The sequence below is a fragment of the Ictalurus furcatus genome, chromosome 29, assembly GCF_023375685.1.
Source record: "Ictalurus furcatus strain D&B chromosome 29, Billie_1.0, whole genome shotgun sequence".
Taxonomy (NCBI): Eukaryota; Metazoa; Chordata; class Actinopteri; order Siluriformes; family Ictaluridae; genus Ictalurus; species Ictalurus furcatus.
The window spans coordinates 16,557,127-16,584,009 of NC_071283.1; the positions used below are offsets into that span (position 1 = coordinate 16,557,127).

The 26,883-nt window shown below is 40.2% G+C and overlaps 2 protein-coding genes across 3 annotated transcripts; one reads left to right on the forward strand and one right to left on the reverse strand.

Annotated features, from left to right (window-relative positions):
* Nucleotides 1-4,417: 4,417 nt before the first annotated feature.
* Nucleotides 4,418-5,039, reverse strand: LOC128604330 (probable zinc transporter protein DDB_G0269332). Its single transcript, XM_053619396.1, has 3 exons — nt 4,788-5,039; nt 4,733-4,749; nt 4,418-4,694 (listed from the first exon to the last, which is right to left on the reverse strand). Exons 1-3 carry the CDS (start codon nt 5,037-5,039, stop codon nt 4,418-4,420), a joined length of 546 nt encoding a protein of 181 aa, XP_053475371.1.
* Nucleotides 5,040-11,705: 6,666 nt separating this feature from the next.
* fhdc1 (FH2 domain containing 1) lies at nt 11,706-21,144 on the forward strand. Of its 2 annotated transcripts, none has more exons than XM_053619394.1 (11): nt 11,706-12,331; nt 14,452-14,513; nt 14,613-14,715; nt 14,828-14,913; nt 15,144-15,244; nt 16,024-16,094; nt 16,291-16,398; nt 16,478-16,548; nt 16,920-17,037; nt 17,440-17,604; nt 17,900-21,144. In XM_053619394.1, exons 1-11 carry the CDS (start codon nt 11,879-11,881, stop codon nt 20,078-20,080), a joined length of 3,519 nt encoding a protein of 1,172 aa, XP_053475369.1. In that variant the 5' UTR covers nt 11,706-11,878; the 3' UTR covers nt 20,081-21,144. The 2 variants fall into 2 exon arrangements, with proteins under 2 accessions (XP_053475369.1, XP_053475370.1); XM_053619395.1 differs by lacking the exon at nt 11,706-12,331 and adding an exon at nt 14,134-14,195.
* Nucleotides 21,145-26,883: the final 5,739 nt, after the last annotated feature.

Consider the following 26,883-nt stretch of genomic DNA (forward strand, 5'->3'; position numbering starts at 1 on the left):
CCCTACCTCCCTCTTCCCCCCCACCTCCCTCTTCCCCCCCCCCCTACTTGTCTCTCTCTCACTCTCTGGTTGCAGAAGGAAAGAAACCGAAATTATTGTGAAGCTTGATTTAGTCGTCATGAGTCTTTCGGCAGTTGCGAGGGGCAGGATATGACGTGTGCTGGGTGGGAGGAGTCATGAGACTTCTGGATGTGTTTGATGTTCAGAGAGTGCACTTATGGATAATTATATCCGATTATTCCTCAGGATTTGTGTACAGTCTGTTCTCTCTCTCTCTGTGTGTGTGTGTGTGTGTGTCTGTTATTGCTGTACAAGGCAGTGGCGGAGGATATATCCTTTATTTTCCTTTTAATTATTGAAATTAATTAAAAATATAATAAAATTAAATTCAGGATCAATTCAGAAACATGTCAGTCATGTTCAGCTTTATTATTTAAAATAATTTATTAATTTTAAAGCACAGTTTGTGGATATGACACGTGAACTCTCCACAGGATTATACACATTAAATCACTTAAATGTTCTATTTATTTATTTAATATATTTGTTTTATGTAATGCTGTGCAATGACGTAATATCCGTCACGTTTTATTTGCATAGATAGGCCGATTATTTTCACTTGTTTAAGTTGATTGTATAACATGTTGCTTTATTAAATCATATTATATATGTATAATGTAAAATGACGTCATATGTATTCTATAAACGTGTGTAAGGCCGGTATCAATGTAGGTGAACGTCTCTACGCTAACATTGTTCCTACACTAGGTAGGGCGCCTACACAGGGAGCAAGGAGAGAAGTAGCGCGTGAGTTTGGCTGGTGGGCGTGGCCTAAGTGGGGTCACACCTGCGAGCTGTTGGAGATTTGCGCATGCGGAGAGTGTAGTTTGCGGCGGCTCGCGCTCTCCGCAGTATGATGAGGATGGGCATCTACGGTACCGGCTGTACCGATTCCTCACCTGTGCGCGTGAAATAAAGGATTATAATGCAGGTTATGTCCATATATTCACTCGGTAAGATTTTTATTACTTTTATTATTCATGTCTGAAGCTTAAATTAGATTTAATTCAGTCTCGTGCGTGTTGTTTTATCCGCTGTCTCTTCTTCCTGTCCAGTAATAACGAGTTTCTTCATAAACACACAGTTTAACCGAGTTACAGTCTCTCCCACATCATAAAGGCTTTATTTATTTATCTAACTATTTATATATTTATTCATTTATGTCTTGTATTTATGTAATGTGTCCTCGCGCCTCTAACATTTTCTAATGCATGTCATTGCGGTAATTTCTTCTGATCTCCATCTTTATTAATAAACATAATCACTATAATTTTTAATGATTAATGATGAAGGCTTTAGGAATCTGTTCACACTGTTAATGTTTAATTAACCACGTCCTGTAGATGGTTCTGTCTGTGAGGGTGTAGATTTAGATAAAATATATATTGTGTGTGTATATATATATATATATATATATATATATATATATATATATATAGTGTGTGTGTGTGTGTGTGTATGTATGTGTATATATATATATATATATATATATATATATATATATATATATATATATATATATATATATAAACTATAACACCACATAAATAAACTGCACTGTGATTCTAAATGTGGTTATAAGATGAAATGTTAGTATTTCAGGGTGATGTTGCAGGAAGTTCACCATCATTCAGGAACAAGCTGGATTGACCTGCGATATGAATCTTTCACACATGTCTTGTTACTCAGCATTATTGGCTAACATACACTTAAAACTGAAAGGTGCTTTAACACCAGGATTGTGGCACAGGGAGACTGTTGGTTTCGTTCAATAGTGAAGCACATTACATTTGACATAAAACAATGATTACATTTCATGGATTTTAACTTTAATTCGAACATATTTATAGATATACTTCACATTTTTTAAAATTCTATTTGGCCTTAAAGTCTGTGATCAACAATCACCAAGCAACAGAAATATTTTTAACACAATCTTGTGCTCGCAGTTTCAAAACAATTAAATTTGTATGAATAGTTGCAAAGGTTAAAATTAGGGTCAAGGGCGGGGTTAGGATTTGGGGCAGTGCTAGTGTTCATACATTTCATAAGACTGTGTTAATTGAAATGAAATCTGAATACACCATCTTCACTCGTTTAAATCAGATGTATGTGCGATTCTCACAGTTCTGTGACCATCTGGACTGTTTCATTATTCGGTTCTTCATTCTTCAGTAAATAAATGAAGCACGGCTGAGAGACATCACTAGTGATGATGATTCCATGTTCTGGTTCTGAGAATGTCAGTAGTTACTGCTGTATTTTAGTTCATTGTCCTTTCACCCAGTGAGTTTTACGGCTTCTGTTTGAATCTGAGCATTTTAATAAGCTTCTGTTTACTTCAGACTTAATCCAGCTGCTGATGTAATAAAGACAAAAATAATAATTGCCCACATCATCATGGTTCACTACTGAAGAAGTTCTGAGCAACTCCTCTGTGTGAGAGACAAGAACAGGTTCAGAACTAATTTTTGAGGAAATGTCACCTGGACTTCCTGTTCTTGAGGTTTATCAGGTTTCCATCTTGTGCTTAAAAGCTCAGATCATTCATGGTGTGTTTTCTCTTTATGGCTGTCTTTGACACTTCTGGATTGTGTACTGGATCGTTTGGATTTTGTTCTTAATTATTAATATGTTTAAGATATTCTGTATATTTATATGATGTACTAACCTTTAAGCATTAATGTGTGTTGTACTCATGGGTGTTCTTTCCAGCCCTGCAGGCTTTTTGTTGAGGTCACTGCAGGCTTTATTGTTTCACGGCTTTTGTGCTTTAGATTATGATCCTCTGCCCGAAGCCTCTACGACAGACCCAGGCCATTCCTCATGCTGTGATGAATTGGAGAAATTCCATTCAAGACTTGAAGAACAAAGCTATGGAAAAGTTTTTGAAGGGGTCAGGGCAAAAGGGGGTGGGGTGGTAGTCTTGTTGCCACATCACCATAGTAACAACCTTTTAGTGGGAGAAACCAACTGGTCCTCAAAATCCAAAACTGTGATTGTGTCACCTGATGAGTGAATGTGGATGTCAGGTTTTTGCAATCTGTTTTTTTTTTTTAATTGTTTTATTAAATTGTGGAAATGTGTAGCTCTGTTTTAATTTGTCATTTTTGAGAGAGAAAGAGAGAGAGAGTGATAACATCCACTTGAGTTCAGAGGCCAAACTGACATGAAATTCTCTGAGGGTAAAGGGTAGTAAAACTATTGTGGTGTTTTTTCCCAACACAACATCACATCAGCATACTTGAAGCGTGGAGATTGGGAGATGTCCAGTGTGGTGATTATTGGTGTGGTGGGGTAGGGAGGCAGGTGGGGTTGTGGGGGCAGACCTGGTGCTTGGGGGGGCAGCAAAGTGATTGGTTGGGCAGACGTGGTGATGGGGGGGGGCAGATGGGGTGCTTGGTGGGGGGGTTTTTGGGAGTCAGGGTGCTGATGGGGAGGAGAGGATGGTGGGGGTGATTACAGGGCCAGGTCCCCATTACGTTAGAGAGCATTAGACACTCAGTAATGATCAGAAGGTATATCATGTGATCAAACTTATCATGGCTCTCTGTAGTGATTAAGTTGTTCAGAGTTCCTCAGCTCCCACAGCTCTGTGTAATAATGCTCTCAGGGACTGAGTTCATCTCTCAGAGTTTAACACATAAACATCAGCTGCTCCGTGACGGTGCCTTCACTGTAGTAGTGCTCCTGAGAGCTCCTGCATTCTCTAGTGTTTGGTGTCATGACAGTGTGACGAGGTTGTCCCATGTGGTGCTGTACCAGGACAACTCAGCTCATGTAAACACCATTTAGTTGTTCTCTTGTTTGACAATGAAAAGCTAATAATCACCTCAGGGTTAAGGAGAAACTCGATCCGTGTGCTATTGCTAAGCGCAGTAATGCTTCCTCTTAGTGTTAGTATAAGAGCGCTGAGAGTTTTAATTGTGTTTATTCGGAATAAAGCTGCCACTTTATTCCAGATTTAAATCTTCTGGAATGGTGTTTTATAAAGTTTTTATTTTTGTAACAATATTTAGCAGAGACAGCATTCTGACCTTTAACCTTGATGATCAGCTCTCACTGTGCTTCAGTTTGAACACACTGAGGATATAAATGCCTCTTTAATGAAGGAATAAAGTGTGTGTGTGTGTGTGTGTGTGCACGCTCACTGTTAAAACTGAATTATGGAAATAATAGAAACTTGTCTGCTTCTTTATATCTTAATTATTAAATGTGAGTGATATGAATATTTTAATTGTAGATTTTTCTCTCAGGCTAATTTGTCATTAGCAGGAGGTCCCGTGTGAGGTCTCTGTGTGAGGTTCCGTGTGAGGTCTCTGTGTGAGGTCTCTGTATGAGGTCTCCATGTGAGGTTCTATGTGAGGTCTCTGTGTGACGTTCCATGTAAGGTCTCCGTGTGAGGTCTCCATGTGAGGTCTCCATGTGAGGTCTCCGTGTGAGGTCTCCGTGTGAGGTCTCCGTGTGAGGTCTCCGTGTGAGGTCTCTGTGTGAGGTTCCATGTAAGGTCTCTGTGTGAGGTCTCTGTGTGAGTTCTGGGTAAGGTCTCTGTGTGAGGTCTCTGTGTGAGGTCTCTGTGTGAGGTTCCGTGTAAGGTCTCTGTGTGAGGTCTCCGTGTGAGGTCTCCGTGTGAGGTCTCCGTGTGAGGTCTCCGTGTGAGGTTCCGTGTGAGGTTCCATGTGAGGTCTCCGTGTGAGATTCTATGTGAGGTTCCATGTGAGGTCTCTGTGTGAGGTTCCATGTGAGGTTCCGTGTGAGGTCTCTGTGTGAGGTTCCATATGAGGTTCCGTGTGAGGTCTCCGTGTGAGGTCTCCGTGTGAGGTCTCCGTGTGAGGTCTCTGTGTGAGGTTCCATGTGAGGTCTCCTGTGAGGTTCCATGTGAGGTCTCTGTGTGAGGTCTCTGTGTGAGGTCTCTGTGTGAGGTCTCTGTGTGAGGTCTCTGTGTGAGATTCCATGTGAGGTTCCATGTGAGGTTCCATGTGAGGTTCCATATGAGGTCTCTGTGTGACGTTCTGTGTGACGTTCTGTGATCTGGCTTGTGCTTGAGCTGATGATTTTCTGCTCGTATGCATATTGATTATGATGTCCAGGAATTTGAGATTCCTGCATTTCCTGGAGTTCCACATGTTCCGTTTACCATCACGTTGTGTTCTTCATGTTTCTTTCATCTTTATTATCTTTGTCTCTCTTGTTTCATTAAATTGAACTTAAGTTAGCTTTATTTGCACCATCAAATACAATATAAACATACAAACAGGGTTTTCAGAGGGCTTAGTGGATGTAGCTTACCTTCATGTGTACACAGGAAAAATAAACATGTTGAAATACACTAGAGATGCACTGAATGTTCGGCAACCGAAATTATTCGGCCGAAGATAGCAATAAGTGAAAAGGCCAAATAAATTTGACCGAACGATGATGTGTTTGATGATGCGACCAAATAGCCTAGCAACCAGAGTGAGACGCGCGTATGTCACGATCTCGGCGCTCGGAGAGATGAGGGGGCGCGCGCATGCACGAGTGCTCAGAGAGCGCGTGCTCTTCGGATGTTGACAACCGTGACATTGTTTACTGTGGACACGTGCGTTTGTTTTGTCATTGGTTGTTGTTTGGGGGTGTGGCTTTATTGTTTTCAGCTGCCAGCGCTTAGCGCTGATTATGTTCGGGATATATACCGCTCGCGTCCCTGTACACCTCGCGGAGTATTCTGTCACGTCGCAAGACGTAAGGGAGTAGAGTACGGATGCAGGTGCAGGTAAAGACGTATTTATTTAAGGGCAGGCAGACAAATCCAAATCGTAATCCAAAAAAACGTAGTCAAGACGGGCAAAGGGTCGGGCGATCGGCAAACAGGCATAAACGGAGGAAAATCAGGAATCAGAGTCGTGGTCACAGAAAACAGGGTCAAAACACAAAACAAGAAACATGAACTAGTACTGTGGACTGGGAGCGGAAACACCAGCGGGGACTAAATGAACTGATCTATAGTTTAAACTAACTAAATCTATCAAGGAACATAACATTGACAGTGTATCTAACTCTACTATATCCACTACAATACTCGGCGAGGTGTACAGGGACGCGAGCGGTATATATCCCCAATATCATCAGCCCTATAGAAACCAACAGAACCAGTTTCTGCACTCCTGTCAATACACTTTTTAATGCACTTTTTGTTGTAGGCTACAGAGTGTTCCATTCTTTCAGCAGTCAGTTATAGGCCTAACATCGGCTATTCAAGGGGCTCAAAGATGACCACATCAAAATATTTTTATTTTACTCATTTATTTATTTAAAGTTATATTGTGCCTTGTTGGTAGCCTATGCCTGCTGGAATGAAAAAAAATGTTCAGTGTTAAATAAATATTTTGAAATTGTAGTTTTTGTAATTGATTTTTTTCTTTGAAAAGCAAGACAAAATAGTAAAAAGCACATTTGACTATTTAATTTATGCAATGGTGAAAAAAATTACAAAATAAATGGAAAAAACACGAAAAAACGTGTTCGGTATTCGGCCTTCGGCCAAGTTTTTCATTATATTCGGCTTCGGGAAAGAATTTTCATTTCGGTGCATCCCTAAAATACACACAGTAATTATTTTGAAAATGCAACCAAAGGACATAAAGGAGACAGACAGAGAATTTCTTGATTTATTTCAACTGCAATATCACGACCCTTTTTTGAACACTTCACTTTCCTAGTTTCGTTGTCCCTGTAAAATCTCATAATGAATCTTTTGTAGTCCAACATCCCAGGCTGAGGTCCATCAGTGGCAGCAAACTTCAGATGACCATCAGTCAGCCTGTTTCTCAGTGGGGTCTTGACCTAAAAATTAAACTGATTTTAAAGGTTTAGTCCTCAGTCCTGGCTAAAGATTGTTCATATTTCAGCTCAAAAGCCAGTCAAATACACCAGACCATGTTAGTCTTATATATTAATTGTTATAGCTTCAGTCCGTACTGTGATTGTTACGTCCAAAAGCGCCTGATTTGGCTGCGGCTTTTATAAAAATTTGTGATGCAACTTTTTTGTTTTTTTTTGTGGTAAATGAGACCTTTTATCTGTACTCATGTTCAACGTACGTGAATCGAAGAGGGCTTTGGCTGAATGCACATTGTGATGATGTCACATGATGCGTCTTGGCCCAAAAATGTGGAAAATCTGTGGCAATTTGGAAAAATTACAGCTCCTCTGAATATTGCTTGATTTTGTAGGGACTGATTCTTCTGTCATCCTATAATTCATAAATCCTTATAAACTTCAGGGCTGAGAACAGTCTCTCTACATCTACGGGAGCTGTGAGGGCTTCTTTCAGGACGCTCTCAACTTCATTTTGGAACAGTGTTTTCTTTTTATAAGAAAAAACTCTTTGGCCAGTGGTTTTCATCAGAAACAGTTGGATATGTTCGATACTAATGTTAGTTCAGTCGCGTGATCTTTATGTAACGTCAACTAATTAGCTTCGCTTACTAATGTAACTTGATTCAGTGCAGAAATTTCTATGTAAGTTAGCGAGCTTACCGATTTATTTAAATGTAAAATAGGCTACATTAGTTATATCTTTTCTCTATCTGCTATCGCTATTGTTAACATTCATAAGAATTACTGCCTAACAGAAAACATTTATACTTCATTTATTTTTTGTTGAGGTTTACCTTATCAATGGCTTGCAGCTTGCTTTGGTTAGGGTCTGAGTCGATGGATGTAGCTACCATCCTGAGTTAACAGTACAGAAATATCCAATCAGTTGTCTGATTAGCTTAGTGATGAGCTTCTGTCATACACCAATTACACAAATGTTTGTACAAACACTGATTGTTAATTGGCAGCTGATTCCTGCTGCCAGATTACCTTTCCATTTGAGATCAAGCCACCTGTTCTTTTGGGGTTTTTTTCAGTGCACAGAACCTGTGTTTTTACGTTCATTCAGATTTGTCTTCTCGATGCCTTTTTACATTTATTCAGCTTAAGGTGCTGCGCCTCAGCCTTACTATGGTAGAGAAAGCCCTGACAATGTTTTAACATTTGATTACTTGGCAACATAATATTAATTCTTCTTCTTTTTCTTATCATTATCAAACATTAAAATAACGTATTTGGGTGAGTACTGTTGTGTTATCATATGATGTTAATAACTACAGAACTATATTGTGGCTTAATTCCTGTTTTTTCCTGCGTCAGTTAGCAACAGCACACAGAGTGATCATTTGCGTGTGTGTGTGTGTGTGTGTATGTGTCTGTGTATGTCTATGTGTCTGTGTATGTCTATGTGTGTGTGTATGTGTCTGTGTGTGTGTATGTGTGTGTGTGTGTGTGTATATGTGTATGTGTCTATGTGTGTGTGTGTGTGTGTGTGTGTGTGTGTGTTGTTTCCACCTCAGGAGTGTGTGAATGGAGGAGCGGTAGCTTTAGATAAATGATAATGATGTTCCCATTTCCACAAACTGTAATTCCCGTTTCTACTGGAGCTCGGATCAAATCTGCATTTCTGTTGTTCAGTCTGAGCTCACTGAAGTACGGATCAGAACTCATCAGAACCAAGCACATGCTGGAGAACAGGCTCATGTTAGGAACATGCAAGAGATAGTGTTTCTAATAAATTATTAGGCATTATTACCTGTATCATTGTATCAGGATTGTACTCTATAATCATTATTAAATCCTCATCACTACATTACACAGAAAGTTAAGCAACACTTTTAGACCAATCAGATTTCAGCAGCACTGTGATGAAAAAGGTCACACAGAAGGAAAGTGTGTGTGAGTTCAGTTTGTGTTTGTTGTAAATGATGGGATGATGAGCAAAGATTAATTTGTTAATTTCAACCACTGCACATTTATATTCTGGATTGTGATTGGTCAGAACGGGTTGATTAGTTTTCTATTACAGCTGCAGCTGCAAATCACAGGTTTATATTAATACGCTCGTTTTAATATGTTATCGTTTCTGTACTAACAGCTCAGGGGCATGTATTGCAGAGGCTGTGTATTCTATGGATTATTTAAAGTGAAATAAGCGTTTATTACAGTTTGTTTACACAATGAACTCAGTGCAGGTGAAAAGCATGATCAGAGTAATAAGAGTGTGATTAAACACAATTCAGATCCTTATGCTTGCCCATTTCTCCTGCATTCAACACGTCAACTTCGAGAACTGACTGTTCACATGCTATCTAATAAATAAATCCCACCCCTTTACACGTGCCACTGTAACGTGATCATCAACGTTATTCACTTCACCTGTCAGTGGTTTTAATGTTCTGGCTGATCGGGGTACACAGTGAATATGGAATACTGGGATTAACGCAGAATTTCCATGTCAGTGTTTCCTAACCTTGTTGTAAATGTGATATAAAGCGTATTTGTGTAATAAACAATCGAACAATCTCATTTCATCTCATCCAAATTGGACACATTAATTATTTCTGCATCAAGTGTGTGACATTGCAGCAAAGACGATGCTGAGGACAGGTGTGTGTGTGTGTGTGTGTTAACCCATTGCTCTCTGATAAAATCTCTCAGGCTCACATGAAAATAATGAGTCTTTATTGATCACGTATACATTACAGCACAGTGAAATTGTTTTATTCGCATACACCAGCATGTCAGGAAGTTGGGGCCTTGTTCAAGGGCCCAACAGTGGCAGCTTGGCAGTGCTGAGGCTCGAACCCCCGACCTTCCGATCAGTAACCCAGAGCCTTAACCACCAAGCCCCCACTGGCCCATTACATTGTGTACTTTACATTACAACCCAAACAATCTGTAAATACAGCTTTTGCTTCATTCCCCCCATTTTTATTATTATTATTATTATTATTATTATTATTGTTATTATTATTATTATTATTATTATTATTATTATATGTTAGTAGTTATTATATTATATATGATATGTTAGTAGTCTGTAGTAGTTTGTAGGTCAGGTTAATAGTAAAAGTGAAATTTATTCTCTTCTGTCTGTAAATTAATAATAAATTCTCCGGCGCAGGACAGAGGCGAGGCTTTATGTTACTTCTGAGACTTTAATAAGTAAAAAGCTGCAGGATCGAGTGAGCAGCCAGGAGGAATTTGCAGAAGCACTGCTTGTCCCTTATACGATATGTGTTTGTGTGTGTGTGTGTGTGTGTGTGTGTGTGTACTGTGAGGAGTGTGAGTCGAGATGGATAAGCTGGTGGATGAGTATGTGTTACACAGAGATGAGAAGGAGGAACACCTGTGGTTGTGTGAAGCTCAGATGGATGGAAAGTGTTTATTGTCAGTGAGAACACGGTGAGATTCACCTGCAGGACGCTGGAGCTTTCAGCACTGGGTGTGTTTATTATAAATATAGATTAGTTTACTGTTGCTGTGGTGTGTCTGGGTGGGACACACCTTTATCTGTCATGTCCTGCTGCTGGCTGATAACACACTGCGTGTGTGCGTGTGTGTGTGTGTGCGTGTGTGTGCGTGTGTGTGCGTGCGTGCGCGTGCGTGCGCGTGCGTGCGCGTGCGTGCGCGTGCGTGTGAGTGTGTAAGGAGAAACCGGTGCTTTACTATTAAAGCTTTGACGTGTCATTTTCTCTGACAAAAGCTGTAATGGAGGCAGGTGAGAGCTTCATTCTGACTCAGCTGATTAGGACAGAAATTAAAGTTTAAATATTGTGATGTCTGAGATCTAAGGCAGGAGTTCATGATTAAACATGATTATTAAATGATGGCACCAAAGTATATCTGAGCTTCCTCTTCTTCTTCTTCTTCTTCTTCTTCTTCTTCTTCTGATGTCCTCAGATAAAGACCCGATGATCAGTTTCTCTGTAGGATCCAACCATACATGGATCTCTGTGTGCTGATTGGTCAGTGTCTTGTCTCCCTGACAACCCTGTCTGTAAACAGGCCTGTGTGACGTGGCTTATTTGCATATTCAAATGAGTAATGTGAACATAGACTCCTGTATCCAAATCTTGGTGGTGATATACGATGTCTGTGTTCTTCACATTTCTGTGTATTTATTTTATCAGAATCTCAAACCCAGAAAACAAAAACATTAAAAAAATCTCCTGGAAACCAGGATTTATGTGGAGCGTACCTATCAGAGGGTCGAAGTGCACCACATTAACAGGTTTAAATCATTACGTGTGTTGAACAAACAGAAAGATTAAAGAATTATTGGTTATATAAACCGTGTCAGATGACCAGCTGGCATTCACTCTGCAGTCTGGTTCTTTAATTCTGTAAAAACAGAATGATTTCTGAAATTTGTGAAACAGTAAGTGAAATGTTTGGTGTGTGTGTGTGTGTGTGTGGTGTGAAGCATCAGTGATTTTGATTTGTTAGTTCCTCATCGTAGCCTCGTCTCTTGTCTAACATGAAACGGTTCTTGTTTTCGCACGTTTAAAACAGAATAATGTATTTTTTTTCTGTTTTTGACCCTCCTGCAGCTCTACAATGCTGACCTTTGACCTTTTAAGTGCTGACCCTGAAGCCGTGAAGGAGCAGCAGAGCATTTTGTGTCGCAGCAGATGGACATACGGACATGAGGAAGAACCGATTCCTGAGGAGAAGAGCAGGACCATACAGCTTGGATGAACGGTTTTAAATCATGCATCATATCTTGTTTATATTCTACATAAAAACGTCTTCTTATTCTGGACAGAAGTTAAATTATTATTTTATTTAGATTTTTTTTAGATTTAAATCTTATAAATGGAAGATCATGTTTCATTTAATCACTTAGCTTACAAAACCCAATCACTCAGTGCTCCTTTAAACCCCGTCCACACACGGGCCATTCGGGACTGGCTTGGGCTCTGACGCTCTCTGTGACCCCGTGACCTCCACCATGGCCAGTGGGAAAGCATCCATTGGCCTAACAAATGAGAGCCTCGTACCTGAAAGTCCTTCCTCTCCAGAACCTTCTACATCCTGTGTACCAGACCCCAAACACGAACAAAGATCTCACCTGAACCTTTTAACTGAAGCTGCTCCAACTGCTCCTCCACCTCCACCCCTGCCTCCTCCACCTCCACCCGAGGCCCTGACCACACCCACTCATCCACACGGCTCGCGCAAGAAACGTCGTGTCCGTAGCTTCTACTGGAAACCCATCCCAGAGGAGAAAGTTCGCGGCAAACCCAACATATGGACGCTGGCGGATAGACAGCAGCACTACCAGATTGACGTGAGGAGCGTGGAAGAGCTGTTTGGCCAGCAGGAGGAGGTGCGCACGCAGAGCGCCAGCCGTAATCCTCGAATAGGAACATGCAGAGGTTCCTTCAAGGAGAGCAAAGATGAGGTGAGTGTGTATGTGCCTCCTCAACTAAACTGCATTTATTCACATCAGTATATCTAATCTATCTAATCTATAATCTAATATGGAGGCTGTGGATCAGGGGGTAGAGCGGGTTGTCCGCTAATCGTAGGGTTGGAGGTTCGATTCCTGGCCCATGTGACTCCACATGCCGAAGTGTCCTTGGGTAAGACACTGAACCCCAAGTTGCTCCCGATGGCAAGTTAGCGCCTTGCGTGGCAGCTCTGCTACCACTGGTGTGTGAGTGTGTGTGTGAATGGGTGAATGAGACACAGTGCCATTTACCATTTTTACCATTTTAATATTTTATCTAATAAAGATATTGTATGTTATCTGACATGAAAATCATACAAATGTAAAAGCTGGGTCTTGTTCTGGACCTAATTCACTTTTAATGCTACATAAAGTCAGAGTTTAAACAGAGACACATCTTTATTGTTTAGATTACAATAAAATAGTTCGTGTACAGTGTGATGTGTGAACAGCAAACAGACGTGGTGGTGTGTGTGTGTATGTTCTCTCTCACACTCTGATAGATGTAAATAAATCATATAAAACTTTAATCCTTGTCTGGGAATGCACTCACAGCCGCTCTTTAATCAGGACCGTAGGTTCTGAGACGTTGGTGAGAAACAGGTCTGTGTTTTATTGTTTCTGGGACGTTACGGTTTTTTTTCAAGTCTCTGAGGATTGAGGAAATTCCTAACTGTAACAGCATGGCCTAGTTTTAGCACACGGATAGCCAGATTTCTGCAATGCCAAAGATTAAATGAATAATTAAAGCACACAAACACCATGTAGAACATCAGTCAACGTCCATCATGTCCAGCGTGTCTCTATATGATCTTTATTAAAAATAACCCATAGATCACTGGACACCAGCCCTCTTCCTGGAGCTCGACCCTCCTGCAGGTTTCATCTCCAACCATAATCAAACACACCTGTTTTAGCTGATCAAGAACTTCTTAAGGCAATGATTAGATGGTCAGGTGGGAACGTTATGGTTGGAAGTAAAGTCTTCAGGAAGGTAGCTCTCCAGGAACAGGGTTGGTGACCACTGATCTAGAGAACAGACAAACAAATGCTTTAATGCCTGAAAAATGAATGACAATGGTCTGAGCTCATCTCTACTGCTCCACCCTCATTAAAGCACCAAGGTCTATGAATATATATGAGTATGCAAATTAGTAAACATCCCCATGTCCTCCTGCTGTCTGTGATAGCCTAATATCATTAACTGAGCTAATAAATACCTCCGCCCCAAATCAGATTTATACAGATGTACTGAGAATGTTTCTGTGTTACATGGAAAAATGTCTTAATTTTAAATTAAATTCTTATAATTTAAGACAAACACCCTAACTTATATAACCAGAGAAGCAGCCTTTTAAAAGGAGTTAAACATTTAAATGTCACATCTTTAAATTTTATTGTGTTCTGATTTCACCGGAAAAGATTTGGTAAAGGTATAAAGTCTATGGTTCTAATGTAAAGCTGCGATAAAAACTCTGAGCCACCATCTGATAGAAACTGGAAAATGTTCAGTGGTGTTTGCGTTATTTCTCATACTGAACACACACTCACACTCACACACACACTCACACACACACACAGACACACCCAACATTAAATGGGTAGCAATATGTTTGTTTTACAAACACCAGTGAGGGTTTGGACATCGACGCGACCCACAGTGTTTCGCTGTGTCATGGTTACCGTGGTGACATGGTTGCTATAGTAGCACGACATTTATTTAGCTCTGTAAGTTGCAGAGCTAAATAAAGCTCTGATAACGATGCTTCCACTCCTATTGTTTAGCACTCAGCTGTAATTCCACACATCATGACATGTGAGCTGCTCTTATGTCAACACACACACACACACACACACACACACGTGGGACATCCTGGTCATACCTGTTGATGACGATTTTCTACATTAGGATAAAATGACTCATTGCTGTGCTGGCGCCCTCTAGCTGTTATATGTAATACTGACCTTTGTATCCTGTGTTTATATATTTCTGTAAAGCTGCTTTGAGTCCATTGTTAAAAACGCTACATAAATAAAACTGAATTGAATTGAATTTTATTCTCTTCCTGCAGATCAGCATTTTAGACTCAAAGAGAGGGATGAACATGGGTATTTTCCTCAAACAGTTCAAGAAGTAAGTGTGTGAAACCTCCTGTATGTGTGTGTGTGTTCCTTAAGAGGATGAATGTAGATTGTGGATGCTTTTAATCAGACAGGACTTTGTGTCCCTCAGGTCTAATCAGGCTGTAGTGGAAGACATCCGGCTGGGGAACAGTACGCAGTTCCGACTGGAGCCTCTGAAAGAGCTGCTCAAACTGCTGCCTGAGGAAGAAGAGGTGAAAAAAAACACAATAATAATAATAATAATAATAATGAAAACTCACCTCACAGCTGTAAGAGTGTTCGAGTAATAAAACACTTTCGTTCTGTTGCTTCCCTGATGTGTAGATCAGAAAGTTGCGGGAATTTAAAGGAGATCCAACAAAGCTCAGCATGGTGGATTCTTTCATGTTTTTGCTGATCCAGGTACCATGGTAAGACACACACTCACACTCCTCATTCACTGTGATGTCTGTGATATTTTGAATGTTCTGTAGCGCCTTACACAGCTTCATGTGTTTAAGGTCAGAAGAGGATCACTGTAACTGTATATGATGCTAAAATGAATAAATACCTGAGTAAAATATAGCAGTGGTAGACTCTGTGCGCGTGTGTGTGTGCATGTGTGCGCGTGTGTGTGTGTGCGCATGTGTGTGTGTTCTAGTTTTGACGTGCGAATCGAGGCCATGGTCCTGCAGGAGGAGTTCTCTCCATCTTGTTCAGCATTGAGTCGAGAGCTTAATATTGTACGCTTGGCCACAGAAGGTAAGACCAGGCAAGCGCACACACACGCAAACACATGCACGCACACACACACACACATACACACACACACACAAGCATGTACACACACACAAGCGTGTGCGCGCATACACACACACACACACACACACACACACACATGCAAACACACACACACACCACACACACACATGCAAGCACACGCGCGCACACACACACGAGCGTGGCCACACACACACACACACACACACACACACACACACAGATGTCCCACATCCACAAATGTAAAGTGATACACAGTGTTGTGTCGAGCCAAACCTCAGATCAATTCCAGTGTGGGAGAAGGGTGTGTGTGTGTGAGTGTGTGAGAGAGGATGTATATTAATTTTCCAAAATACTTTGCAGCTATACACACACACCGCACACATTGAAGAATACATAAATAATTAAATTAATTAAAGAAATATTAAAATATGGAGATTTTTCTAGATCTTTTTTTTTGTATAATGTATTTATTATTGAGACGTTAATATATTTCTCATTTTGGCAGATGTGATCCAGTGTGTAAAGTTTGTTTTCAGAGATGTCATACAGTCCAAGACTGAGAAATATCACACTGTAGTCCCACATGAGGGATATTTACATCCAGATGTGTTTATCTGGCAGATGTTTTTATCCACAGCGAATAATAAATGAGAGGATGTAATCCAGCACAGAGCCGTACTGAGCCAGCACCATTCCTATCAAATAATGTCAAATAAATGTCTCTTTGCTCATTGAATTTTTGTTAACTTCACTAACAGAGCTAATGACTTGTGAAGAACTTCACGCCATCCTGCACCTAGTCCTCCAAGCTGGAAACATAATGAACCAGGTAAGAAGCACCACACTCCATTGATTGTGGACCATGTGTGTACTCAGATCTGTAAATTCTGTAGAACTCGTTTGATTAATAATGATGAGATGTGAGGAAACTGTTCCTCAGGTCGGCTGGACAAACAGCACAAATGGCCAATGAGGTCTAAAAGCTTTAATCCACTGACATGTTGAGTGATGTGGGATTTCCACAGGGAGGTTACGCAGGAAATGCTGTGGGCTTCAAGCTCTCCTCACTCCTCTCACTAGCAGATACCAAAGCCAACAAACCGGGCATGAACCTGCTCCATTTTGTGGCCTTGGTAAGTGTTTTTGTGAAGTCCTCATTGATCGTTACCTGAAATTCCCAACTTTTGTTTAATATTTTTTCCTTTCAAACAGGAAGCACAGAAGAAAGATGAGAATCTGCTGAAGTTCCCAGAGAAGCTAACACATGTACAGAGTGCTGCAAGGTAATGTCAGTGTGTGTGTGTGTGTGTGTGTGTGTGTGTGTGTGTGTGTGTGTGTGTGTGTGTGTGTGACATTACCATAGTTTGTCTTCTTCCTTATTAAACCCTGAAAGTGGCAGAAGATCCAGACGCTAGGGAAGTGGTAGCTCAGCGGGTAAGATGTTGGACTATTGGTCGGAAAGTTGTGAGTTCAAATCCCTGCCAAGCTGCCACTGTTGGGCCCATGAGCAAGGCCCTTAACCCTCAACTGCTCAGATGTAATTGGCTCTGGATAAGAGAGTCTGCCAAACGCTGTAATGTAATCTGCACTGTTCTCATCACCACTGAGTATTGTAGATTAACACACTTCCTGTCTCTGTGCTTTATACCTGTAGGATCTCGGTGGAAAACATCGAATTAGAATTCTCCTCACTCAGTGTCAGGATGCAGGCTCTTGAGGAGAAGATTCAGGATAATGCTGAGCTGCTCCTGCAGTTGAATCCATTTGTGCAGGTTAGGAGTGGCCCAAGTCCACCAATTTGATTACAATTTCAGCACATAAACCTGAGATGAGGATATTTAAGGCATCACATGAGGATTAAATGTGAAATATACACATAAGCAAGCCTCTGAATAAAGTGAGGTGGGTTGTCTTACTTCTTTGTTAGTGATAAATACAGGAAAATATGGAACTGTATTTAATATTTAGTACATGAAAGATGTTTGCTGATTATAGTTGTGTGATCTGATTTATAACTGAAAGATTATGGTAGCAATCTGACCTAGTGTAGGCATTATGTTTGAGATTTCCCGGCTCATGTTTTTGTATAATTGTGGGATTTTATACCCAAATTTCCAGTCAGATGTGGTGTTTGTGAATCTGTTCAGCTTATGATTTGTTTATTTGCTCATTAGAGTTCAACACAAACTCTTCAGGACCTGAAACAACGCAGGCTGGACCTGCGCAAGGAGGGCAATGTTCTTATTGATTTCTTCTGTGAAGACAAAGACACGTTCAAACTCGACGAGTGCTTCAGGATCTTCCAAGACTTCTGTCTCAAGTTTGAGAAAGCTGTGAAGGTATATACATGATGCCTGATGATGTCCTTCTTATGGCCCAAAAAAGTCTATACAGAATTTTTACACATTTGATTGTAACAAACAAAAAACCACAAATGATTCTAACTACATGAAGTTACAGTTTTTAATTTAGATTCAGTGATGATTTAAGAATCCATGTATAGCTATCCTGCGTAATTGTTTCTCAGAAAGCTACAATGGAAAAATTATCCCTGAAAATTTGTTGTACTTGTAGAAATAATTGCATCATATTGATGTATTTGTATTCATCTTGTCGCCTCTGTCTCTTGGTTAGGATAATCTAGATAGGGAGTTGAAGGAAGCTGCCAGGCAGCAGCGTCTCCGTGAGCTGGAAGAAAGGCGCGTTGCCTGGGCTGCTGCCAGCGGGGATCAGAGCGGCAGTGGTAATTTTGGCCGCAGCAGCAGTGAAAATGATGTGGACATTCTCACCAAAGACGGCCTCCTAGACTTCTTGCTGCATCCCCGACCACACAGTCCCCACAGTCCACTGGAACGCTCTGCAAGTGCCCGCCGTTACCGCCACACAACAACCGAGCGCAACCTCCGTGGCTACCTGGAGCTGTTTTCTGGGTCTCCTGTGGCTGACATCACTAAATTCAGCAGCCTTCCACGGTCAGGACGTCCTCACCAAAGAAGAACCATAGCCTGGCTGACCACAGCAGATGATAACAGAGAGCTGGGGCCTCAAAAGAAACTCAATCATGAGAAGCTGGTAACTTCCCCAACGGCAGAGACTGAACCAATCAGCCCCCTGGCTAGATACTCAGTGTCGAGCTACACTAGGGAGATTGATGTTTACAGTAATAATAATTCTGCAGCTGTTTCTGAAGGTATACATTCTTCTCAGCTAGGTCACAACAGGAACTGGATGGAGAAACATCATGATGTTGGACACATGAATGTTAGTGTAGAAAAACACACATTGGTGTCTGGGCCTCATGCCTTTGAGCTATCAAATCCAAAAGATAATAATAATAGCAGTTACACACCACTGGATAACCAAGGAGATCTTGCTGTGACAGATGTAGAGAAGGAAAGAGACATTCCAAAAACAACTTTTCTAGACACCCCTCCATCTAGTAGGGGATCTGAGGAAGCACCACAATCAGGGCCAGTGTATGACACTAAAATAATTTCTCAGAGAGAGGAGGAAGAGGAAAACAGCACTGTCTCCTCAACAACATGTGACACACCTTTGCCTCTTGACCCCTTGTTGTCCAATAAGAAAGCTAATCCTTACATTCTGGACTGCACTGAAACTGATTGCTCTGTTATATTAGACTTCTCAGAACTAGAGAGTACCCCTATTTTTAAAGAAGGGTCTCACCTTGACATAAAACTACAGGACAACAACTTCCAAAATCTCCTTCAAGACCTTAGTTCACTTTCTTCCAACTTTGAGTCTTTGTCCACCAATGATCCATCTGTGTCAGCATCTGCTGATGAACCATTTGAAGGGAAACCAGCAGAAGAGCACCCAATTATTCCATCTGTTACCACAGATGAGGCGGACAGCGACAGCGGTGACATGGCAGAAGGTAGAAAGGTGGGTGAGAAAGCAGTGCAGATATGTAGTCCCAAACCAGCCAACCTGAAAACTAAGATACCATCTAAACCTGCTGCCACTCGAAGAGAACGTCCTGCAAGAACCCTTACGCCAACTGAGACCAGACACTTGCGCAAAGTGGTACCAATCACCAAGGCAAGTCGTTCTGGCAGCAATGCTAAGAGAGTAGAGAAATCTTTTGTGCATAAGAACACAGAACCAAGACGTCCACTACGTGACCAGAGCATGCCTGCAAGAAAGGGTGACAAGCAGGGTAGACCAGCTCGCCATTCTAGCCTTCCTCCAGAGTCCAAGGCAGAAAGAGGTACAACCACAAGTGTTGCAGGTTCTCAGCTGGCTCAAGATCCCACTCCACACAGGCCTTCCATAAAGAAACCAACTGCCAAACCTGTCCGCAATATCCCCAGACCTCCAGTAGAAGAGAAAATGTGTCGCTCTACCATGAGAGCCTTGGCACAGGCTCAGGCTGTATCTGATGCTAGTGCTCCTCAAACACCAACCCATGCCCGGAAGTCTGCCTCAGCTCTGCCAAGCTTTGCTCGCAACACTGTTGCTTTCTCTTCTAGAACCACAAAGGACTTGGCCACACAGCCTGTACCAGGGACTCTGTTAAAGAGCTCAACCTTATCGAGAACTTCCTCGCTGAAGGTGCCTTCTGGAAGTAAGGCAAACTCTGTATCTAGTGGACACTCTGCCCAGGGTGAACCAGCTGGATCTTTAAGGAGGGTTCAGAGTGTCCGGGCCTCTGGTCGAATCACTTTACAGACGGACACACCCCCACCACAGACTGGGCAGGAGCAATCCCGAAAGGGTAGCAGTTTCTCAGAGAAATCCTTCCTGATAAGAGACTCCACCAGTGGCAGGATTCTCAAGCCCATTTGGAAGTAGAATAGATGGACAAAAAGACATTACGATCTCACACACTTACATTTTTTTTTGTTCATCATCTAAGACTTATCTGAATGTATCTAAAGCCTTTTACATGTAGCTGAAGTTCTACGTATTAAGCTAGTTTTCCAAAAGAGACTAGCTGCTGTCAATATTTGACAACCCATTTTAGTGGTAGCACTTCATCCATATAAGGATGTTATTGATGGCCTTTTTAACAGCAGACATTAAATGTTGCATCATCTTAGACCCTTCAGTCTCAATCATTTTCAAACATGGATCCATGGTTGTCACTTTTCTTTGATTTGTTATATATTATTATACTTCCTGAGACGCTTAACTAATTATAGTATGACTAACTTTTAAATCTCAAACCAGATGCAAAAGACATATGAGCCCTGTATGTCAAGGTGAGGCACTCTGTTCAGGAGAGTTTAGTGGATTCCCTGAGCTAACGCACTTGTTAAACCTGGTTCAGTATTTGCAATTCAGGTTCAGTAATGAGGCTTTTCCACTGAACTACTCGACCCAAGTGCCAGTGCTGAATTTGGTTACCTTTCTTGCAGAGGTGTCACCCAGGCTGAGGCAGGACATGTGGGTGGGGCTAGAAATAACGCAGGCCATCAATTGGTCAGAGAATTATCCTTATTAGTGTCTTTAGCTACAGTACAAAAATCTTAAGTAGTGTAGAAACTGTCACAGTAGAACATCGTAGACTCGGTGCTCTGAGTAACGTTCCGTAATTAATTTCTTACAGCAACAATTACACGGTTTAGGAAAATCTTCAGTATTTTCCTAATTCAAAATAAATCTTTTCTAAAGGTAATGATGAAAAGATTAAGTAAAAATCAGAATAATAAAAAAATACCTGTATAATTTTATGAACACAGTGCACTAAATAAAAAGCTGGCCTTAAATTACAGTTTTAAAAAACCCTCAGTTATGTCACTTTGTCATAGTCTATAGTTAAATACTTGTACTTTTTACTTGGGATCAAGTTTATATTAAACGTGTTACTTTTGACTATAGGACCAATTTAATTGGTCTTATATTATATTGTTTGTTTTAATTGTGTGTGTGTATATATATATATATATATATATATATATATATATATATATATATATATATATATATATATATATATATATATAGTCTGTCGTATATTTCTGACACGATGCTCCTGGAGCTTTGTTAATTGGCAATTAATTTGCAATAATGTTTTAATACTTGTCATATAATTGAATTATAAGTGGTTGAACAGCTGGAGTGAATAAAGCAGCTCCCTCATTCACCACCATATCATCATATCTTCACTCCACTGTTTATTAGGATTAAATGTCATGTCGACCTCAACTGAGCAATTCCAACTTGAATTAGTGAAATAAGTTGTACCTGAATTTTATTGATGGAACTCACTGAGCCTGGACTGACCTGTTACACTAAACCAAGTATTTCATTTAATCTCCACTTTTATTAGCTAGCTTTGTGGAAACCTCCTTGGGTTGGGGTTTGTTCAGTGGAAAAGCTCTACTGGTGTGTTAGAGCAGGTGAGTAGACTCCAGGCCTGGAGTGTGCACCCTGCTGTCTAGTGTCTCAGTGAAGTGTGATGACTTAAACCTGTTCTGTGCAAGACAACATATATTTATAATTAGCAGATGGAAATGTACAGGACTGTTCAGACACCCACTAGTGTTGCACTCGGAATACAGGACTTCAGTGCTGTCTACAGAAATGCTGAACATGTTGAATAGCTGCTGTATTGCTTTTAATTCAGGGTCTGAGCTGCTACATGAAGCTGTTTTGCTGCTGTTAATACTGTATTTGTGTCTCTGTGCAGTTATATCGCTAGCATCTTCTTTGCTAAGCAATATTTTAAATCAGGAGTGGCAAAACCTGGTGCTTGAGGGTCACCATGAAGAAATTCATCTTACTCTGAATAATTTGCTGCCCTTGTTGTATTAGGGTAGAATAACTACTGTAAAATTCTACAAAGTGTGAAATAATTAAGATTTTTTTGTTTGCTAACTTGTAACTACTTTCAGAAAAGTTCAAGTGACTTATTTTGATTTAATAGATCAAGTTCTGGTATTATTATTATTATTATTATTATTATTATTATTATTATTATTATTATTATTTCTACCTCTAAAATCATGTTTCGCCGCCTCTGATTTGTTTTCCTGATCAAGTGAATCCTGAGTTCTTTCCTGTATTTTGCAGTCAATACCATTGTGATGCCTTCTCTTAGATTGTCGTGTGTGTGTGTGTGTGTGTGTGTGTGTGTGTGTGTGTGTGCGCGCAGAGCTATATAACATCCCTGGTATCATGGAGAAGATTGGTAGAATGGAATGATTTTCCAGCTTGAGTTCGCTGCCTGCCACAGTAACGTAACCTTCTGTTGACTTCAGAACCCAGTTACGAGTTGATTTTGGTCCCGTTGAGCATGATACTACATCATTGTGCTTTCTTTTTTAATGCTCTTGCTTGTCTTTTCTATTTAATGTTATGCCTGATTTCTTCTGTAATTGTGGAAATACAATCACTATAAGCTAAATAATTAAAATGATCATGTCCACTGGATGTGCAAATGTTTATATAATTTTTCAGGTTTAATAAACAATAATTCATCAAAAAATTTATCAACTTCATATAAGGCCAGACTGATGTATATACCACCACCAGCCTCGGTCTTACATACTATAAACACTAAAAGTATGTTGTTTTAACATGGGGAAATCTTAAATGCCAAAGATGTGCACTTACTTTAATGCTTTCAATAGTTTGTGTGTTTTATAATTAGTTTATTTCGGTAACATAGCTGTTAAAGTCACTAAGAACACTGCGTAAATGTTACGTATGGAAATCCAAGACTGTCGCATTATTATCATTATTATTAATAATAATAATAATAATAATAATAATAATAATAATAATAAAATCCATTCCAGTAAAATCTGAGAATCTGAGAATTATTCATAAGAACAGGAGAACAGTGCTGTGTGTGTGTGTGTGTGTGTGTGTGTGTGTGTGTGTGTGTGTGTGTGTGTGTGTGTGTGTGTGTTAGATAGAAAAAAGACTCCTACGTCACTTCTCCCTGACAACTGTGAACGAAGATAAATATGTTTAAAAGTGGTTTGTGTTGGAGTCACCTGATTGGCTAATGCGTCTTTATCAACACTGAGCCGAACCCTCAGTTCCACGCTATCTAAGACCAGCCTCGTGTCCTGACCTTTACAGCTGAGATGCAGCTTGAAGGAGTAAGGTGCACGTTATATAGCGCATTCACACCAGCAGAAAAGCTCCATGTTGTTGACTCTGTTAGTGACGTTGGCCTTTTCACAGCAGCTGACTTTTATACAAGGCATATTGTTAGACATTATCTGAAGATGTCATGGCAACTCGGTCCCAAAACAGCAGATCTGTCTCTCTCTTTCTCTCTCTCTCTCTGACTCAGCTGTAAATATCACCACTATATATAGCACACTGAGTCAGCCATACTTCTCTCCTGTGGGTTAAGCCTTATTTTATTTTTATACTTTACAGTCTTTATTTGCTCTGTGGGATTTTTGTCTATAGGGGGAAAAAGGTCTTTTTTAAACCTGGACTTTTAAAACAGTTTATGTTCATATTGTGTCTAGTTACGATAAGGCCGTAAGCTCCATTTATTAATCTGTCTGTTATTATGCACCTAAACACACACCCAAAAACAAGCTTTATGATAACTATAACCTTTAGGAAAACACAAACTATATATTTTTAACATATCATTTTTTTCTATGCAATTGCTAAAACCCTGCCAGATCAATTCCAGCTGTTTATCTCACTGTAGACTCATTGTTTATTTATTACTGCAGCCAAAATTCAGTGTTGTAACTTTGCTTAATATAAACCAATTCAAACCCAGGCCATGTGGTGGTGATCATATGTGAAACTAAAGTGGTTAGAGAGAGAATTGGTTTGTATATTATGTAAGCTAATAAAATTCACTAATTGGATGTGACTGGTCTAGGTCAAAGGTCATCATCAAATCTAATTATGTTGACCAGTCAAATGTCATTAGCAACCGTCATTTTCTAATTAGCTGTCATTAATGGCCATCACCAACTGTCACGTTCTTAACAGCTGTCGTTAATGGTCATCATCTTCAGTCCTAATTATGTTGAGAGTAGTATATCAAAGATAATGTTAATACAGACTTGTGGTCTGCACTGAGATCAAGTAATCATATTATGTTGAGACATGTACACATATGGACTGCACTTAGATAAAAAAATCGTATTATGTTGAGGCTTTTACACCAAAGATAATATACATATCTCAACATAATATGATTTTTTTTTATCTAAGTGCAGACCATAAGTGCAAAATGTGTTTAACATTATCTTTGATATACAAATCCAATCCATGGTGCCAATCCATGCCCTGCGATGGATTGGCACCCTGTCCAGGGTGTACCCTGCCTTGTGCCCGATGCTCCCTGGGACAGGCTCCAGGTTCCCCGTGCCCCTGAAAAGGAGTAAGCGGTAGAAGATGGATGGATGGATGGATGGATGGATGAAAATAAAAAACTCACCTGGAGGACATCCTCCTCTGGCTGATACTGCCAGAGAGAGGGAGAGAGAGAGAGAGAGAAGGGGAGAGAGGGAAAGGGTATTTTAGTTATCAAACACGGTCTGACAATGAGTCTCCGGAGGTGCACTCCTAAACGCGTGCACACACACACACACACACATACACCTTATACTCTGAATGCAAGTATTAGTTTAAATTCACTGATATGGTGGCAGGCCAAAAACATTTATTAAAAGCATGAACATTTGAATAATTATTAGTGACATTACTACATTTAGCTGACAGGACACGGACTGAATGTCGATGCATGGTGGCCCATTTGGAGGTAGTTTATAACATCGCAATGAATTAGCGTCGTTAACAAATAACTGGCCATCGCAAACATTACATGGAGCATAACGTTAGCTGGTTTCACAGCCACAATGCCAACTGCCTCAAATATAATATAGGATCGTCTTTCGGGTGCTTCACCAAATTCCAGGTGTTTCCTCGCTTTGTTTGAAATGAACGATAGCATCGGTTACACACCGGAAACCGATACTAGCTTTCCTCTGGACGAGTTGGGGAGGAACTAAACTTGTTAAGCTAAGCTAAACTTCTGTAGTTTTTCCCGTGTGCTTGTAGGCGTTCCTCTTCTTCTTCAACACTTGTGGACCGAGTAAAACACTTGCGTGTATTTGCTGCCCCCATCAGGTCTGGAACAATTGCAACCTCGGTACTTTCGTTACAAACTGTACTAAAACTACTGCAGAAAAACAAGTACCGTCACGTTTTAAGAATGTTGGTACCGACTTAGTACCGAAGTATTGGTTCCTTGTGACATCCCTAGTAGCTTACATAATATACAAACCAATTCTCTCTCTGCGGTCATATATACTAAGGTCTTATTTATTTTACACTTATGATCTCTATTCATATTTCATTTCTTTGAACTTATTCTATTTTATATTGTTGTTTCTCTGTATTCTATTATGTGTTTTATTTGTGTTTCTGTGAGCTGAAGTGAAATGAGAGACCTGAGACCTGGACACATTGATCCAAGATGTAAGATCTCTTGGTTTAATTTTGAGCCTGACCTGATCTCAGCACTCAGTGTGATGGTCACAGCCACACAAATTCCATGTCTGACTCACATGGATTTTACTATAAAGTTCCCTCTGAAAGTTTTCTCTGATCGTCATGTTGGTGTATTCTTTTTAACAACAAATGCAGTCTTCACAGGTGAAACCCAGGGCTCAAACTAAGAGTAGATATTCAGAGCTGTTCATTGTTTAAACAATCAATTTAACAGGACACACCTGGATAACAAGAAACACCTGTCAGTCACATGTTCCAATATTTTTGATCACTTGAAAAAATGGGTGGGTTCAAACCAAAACTGGCATGTTCTAAGTTGTTTAACACGTGTAAATGTAAATATCAGGAAAAGACATCTTTTGATGTTGAACCCAAATGTCTTCAATGTATAACGAAAACAACAGAACTGGCCTTTGCTGTTCCAATACTTTTGTAGGCGACTGTATGCTAAAAAGCACTTTGGTAAAATTGTATAGATTGCACAAATTTATTTTATTATAAAAATGTACTCTAAAAGTAGTGGTTTATTTTCTGTTCGAGACTAAAGACTGGAGATTATTATGAAAAAAGGATCGGTAAGAGATTTAAAAGGATCTCACAGGAGCTTTGTGCTTTAACCCCACACAGTTTATGATCTGTATCATCCCTGACCCTGTAAATCAAACACAATAATAATGATACAGTGCTAATACAAATACAGTAAGCAATGGCATTAATATTATTGTGATGCTGCTGTGTTTGAGCTTAACTTTCATTAAAGTAGAATCTAAAGAAGATTCATAAGCTGTATCAAATGTTCACCTAAACAAGCCAGTTCAGAGTTCAAAGACTCATTGGCCAACAACCTGTCACTACAACGCACAAAGTCAGGATTAGAACCAATTATTTAGATTTACTGAAGTGGAAGTGTAGTCTGAGCCCTCTACTGTATGAATTATTATATTTACATAAAACAGTTTTTCCATCCATCCATCCTCTATACCACTTAATCCTTTTCAGGGTCACAGGGAAACCTGGAGCCTATCCCAGGGAGCATCGGGCACAAGGCGGGGTACACCCTGGACAGGGTGCCAGTCCATCGCAGGGCACAATCCCAAACACACTCACACCCATTCATACACTACATGCACTTTAGACACGACAATCAGCCT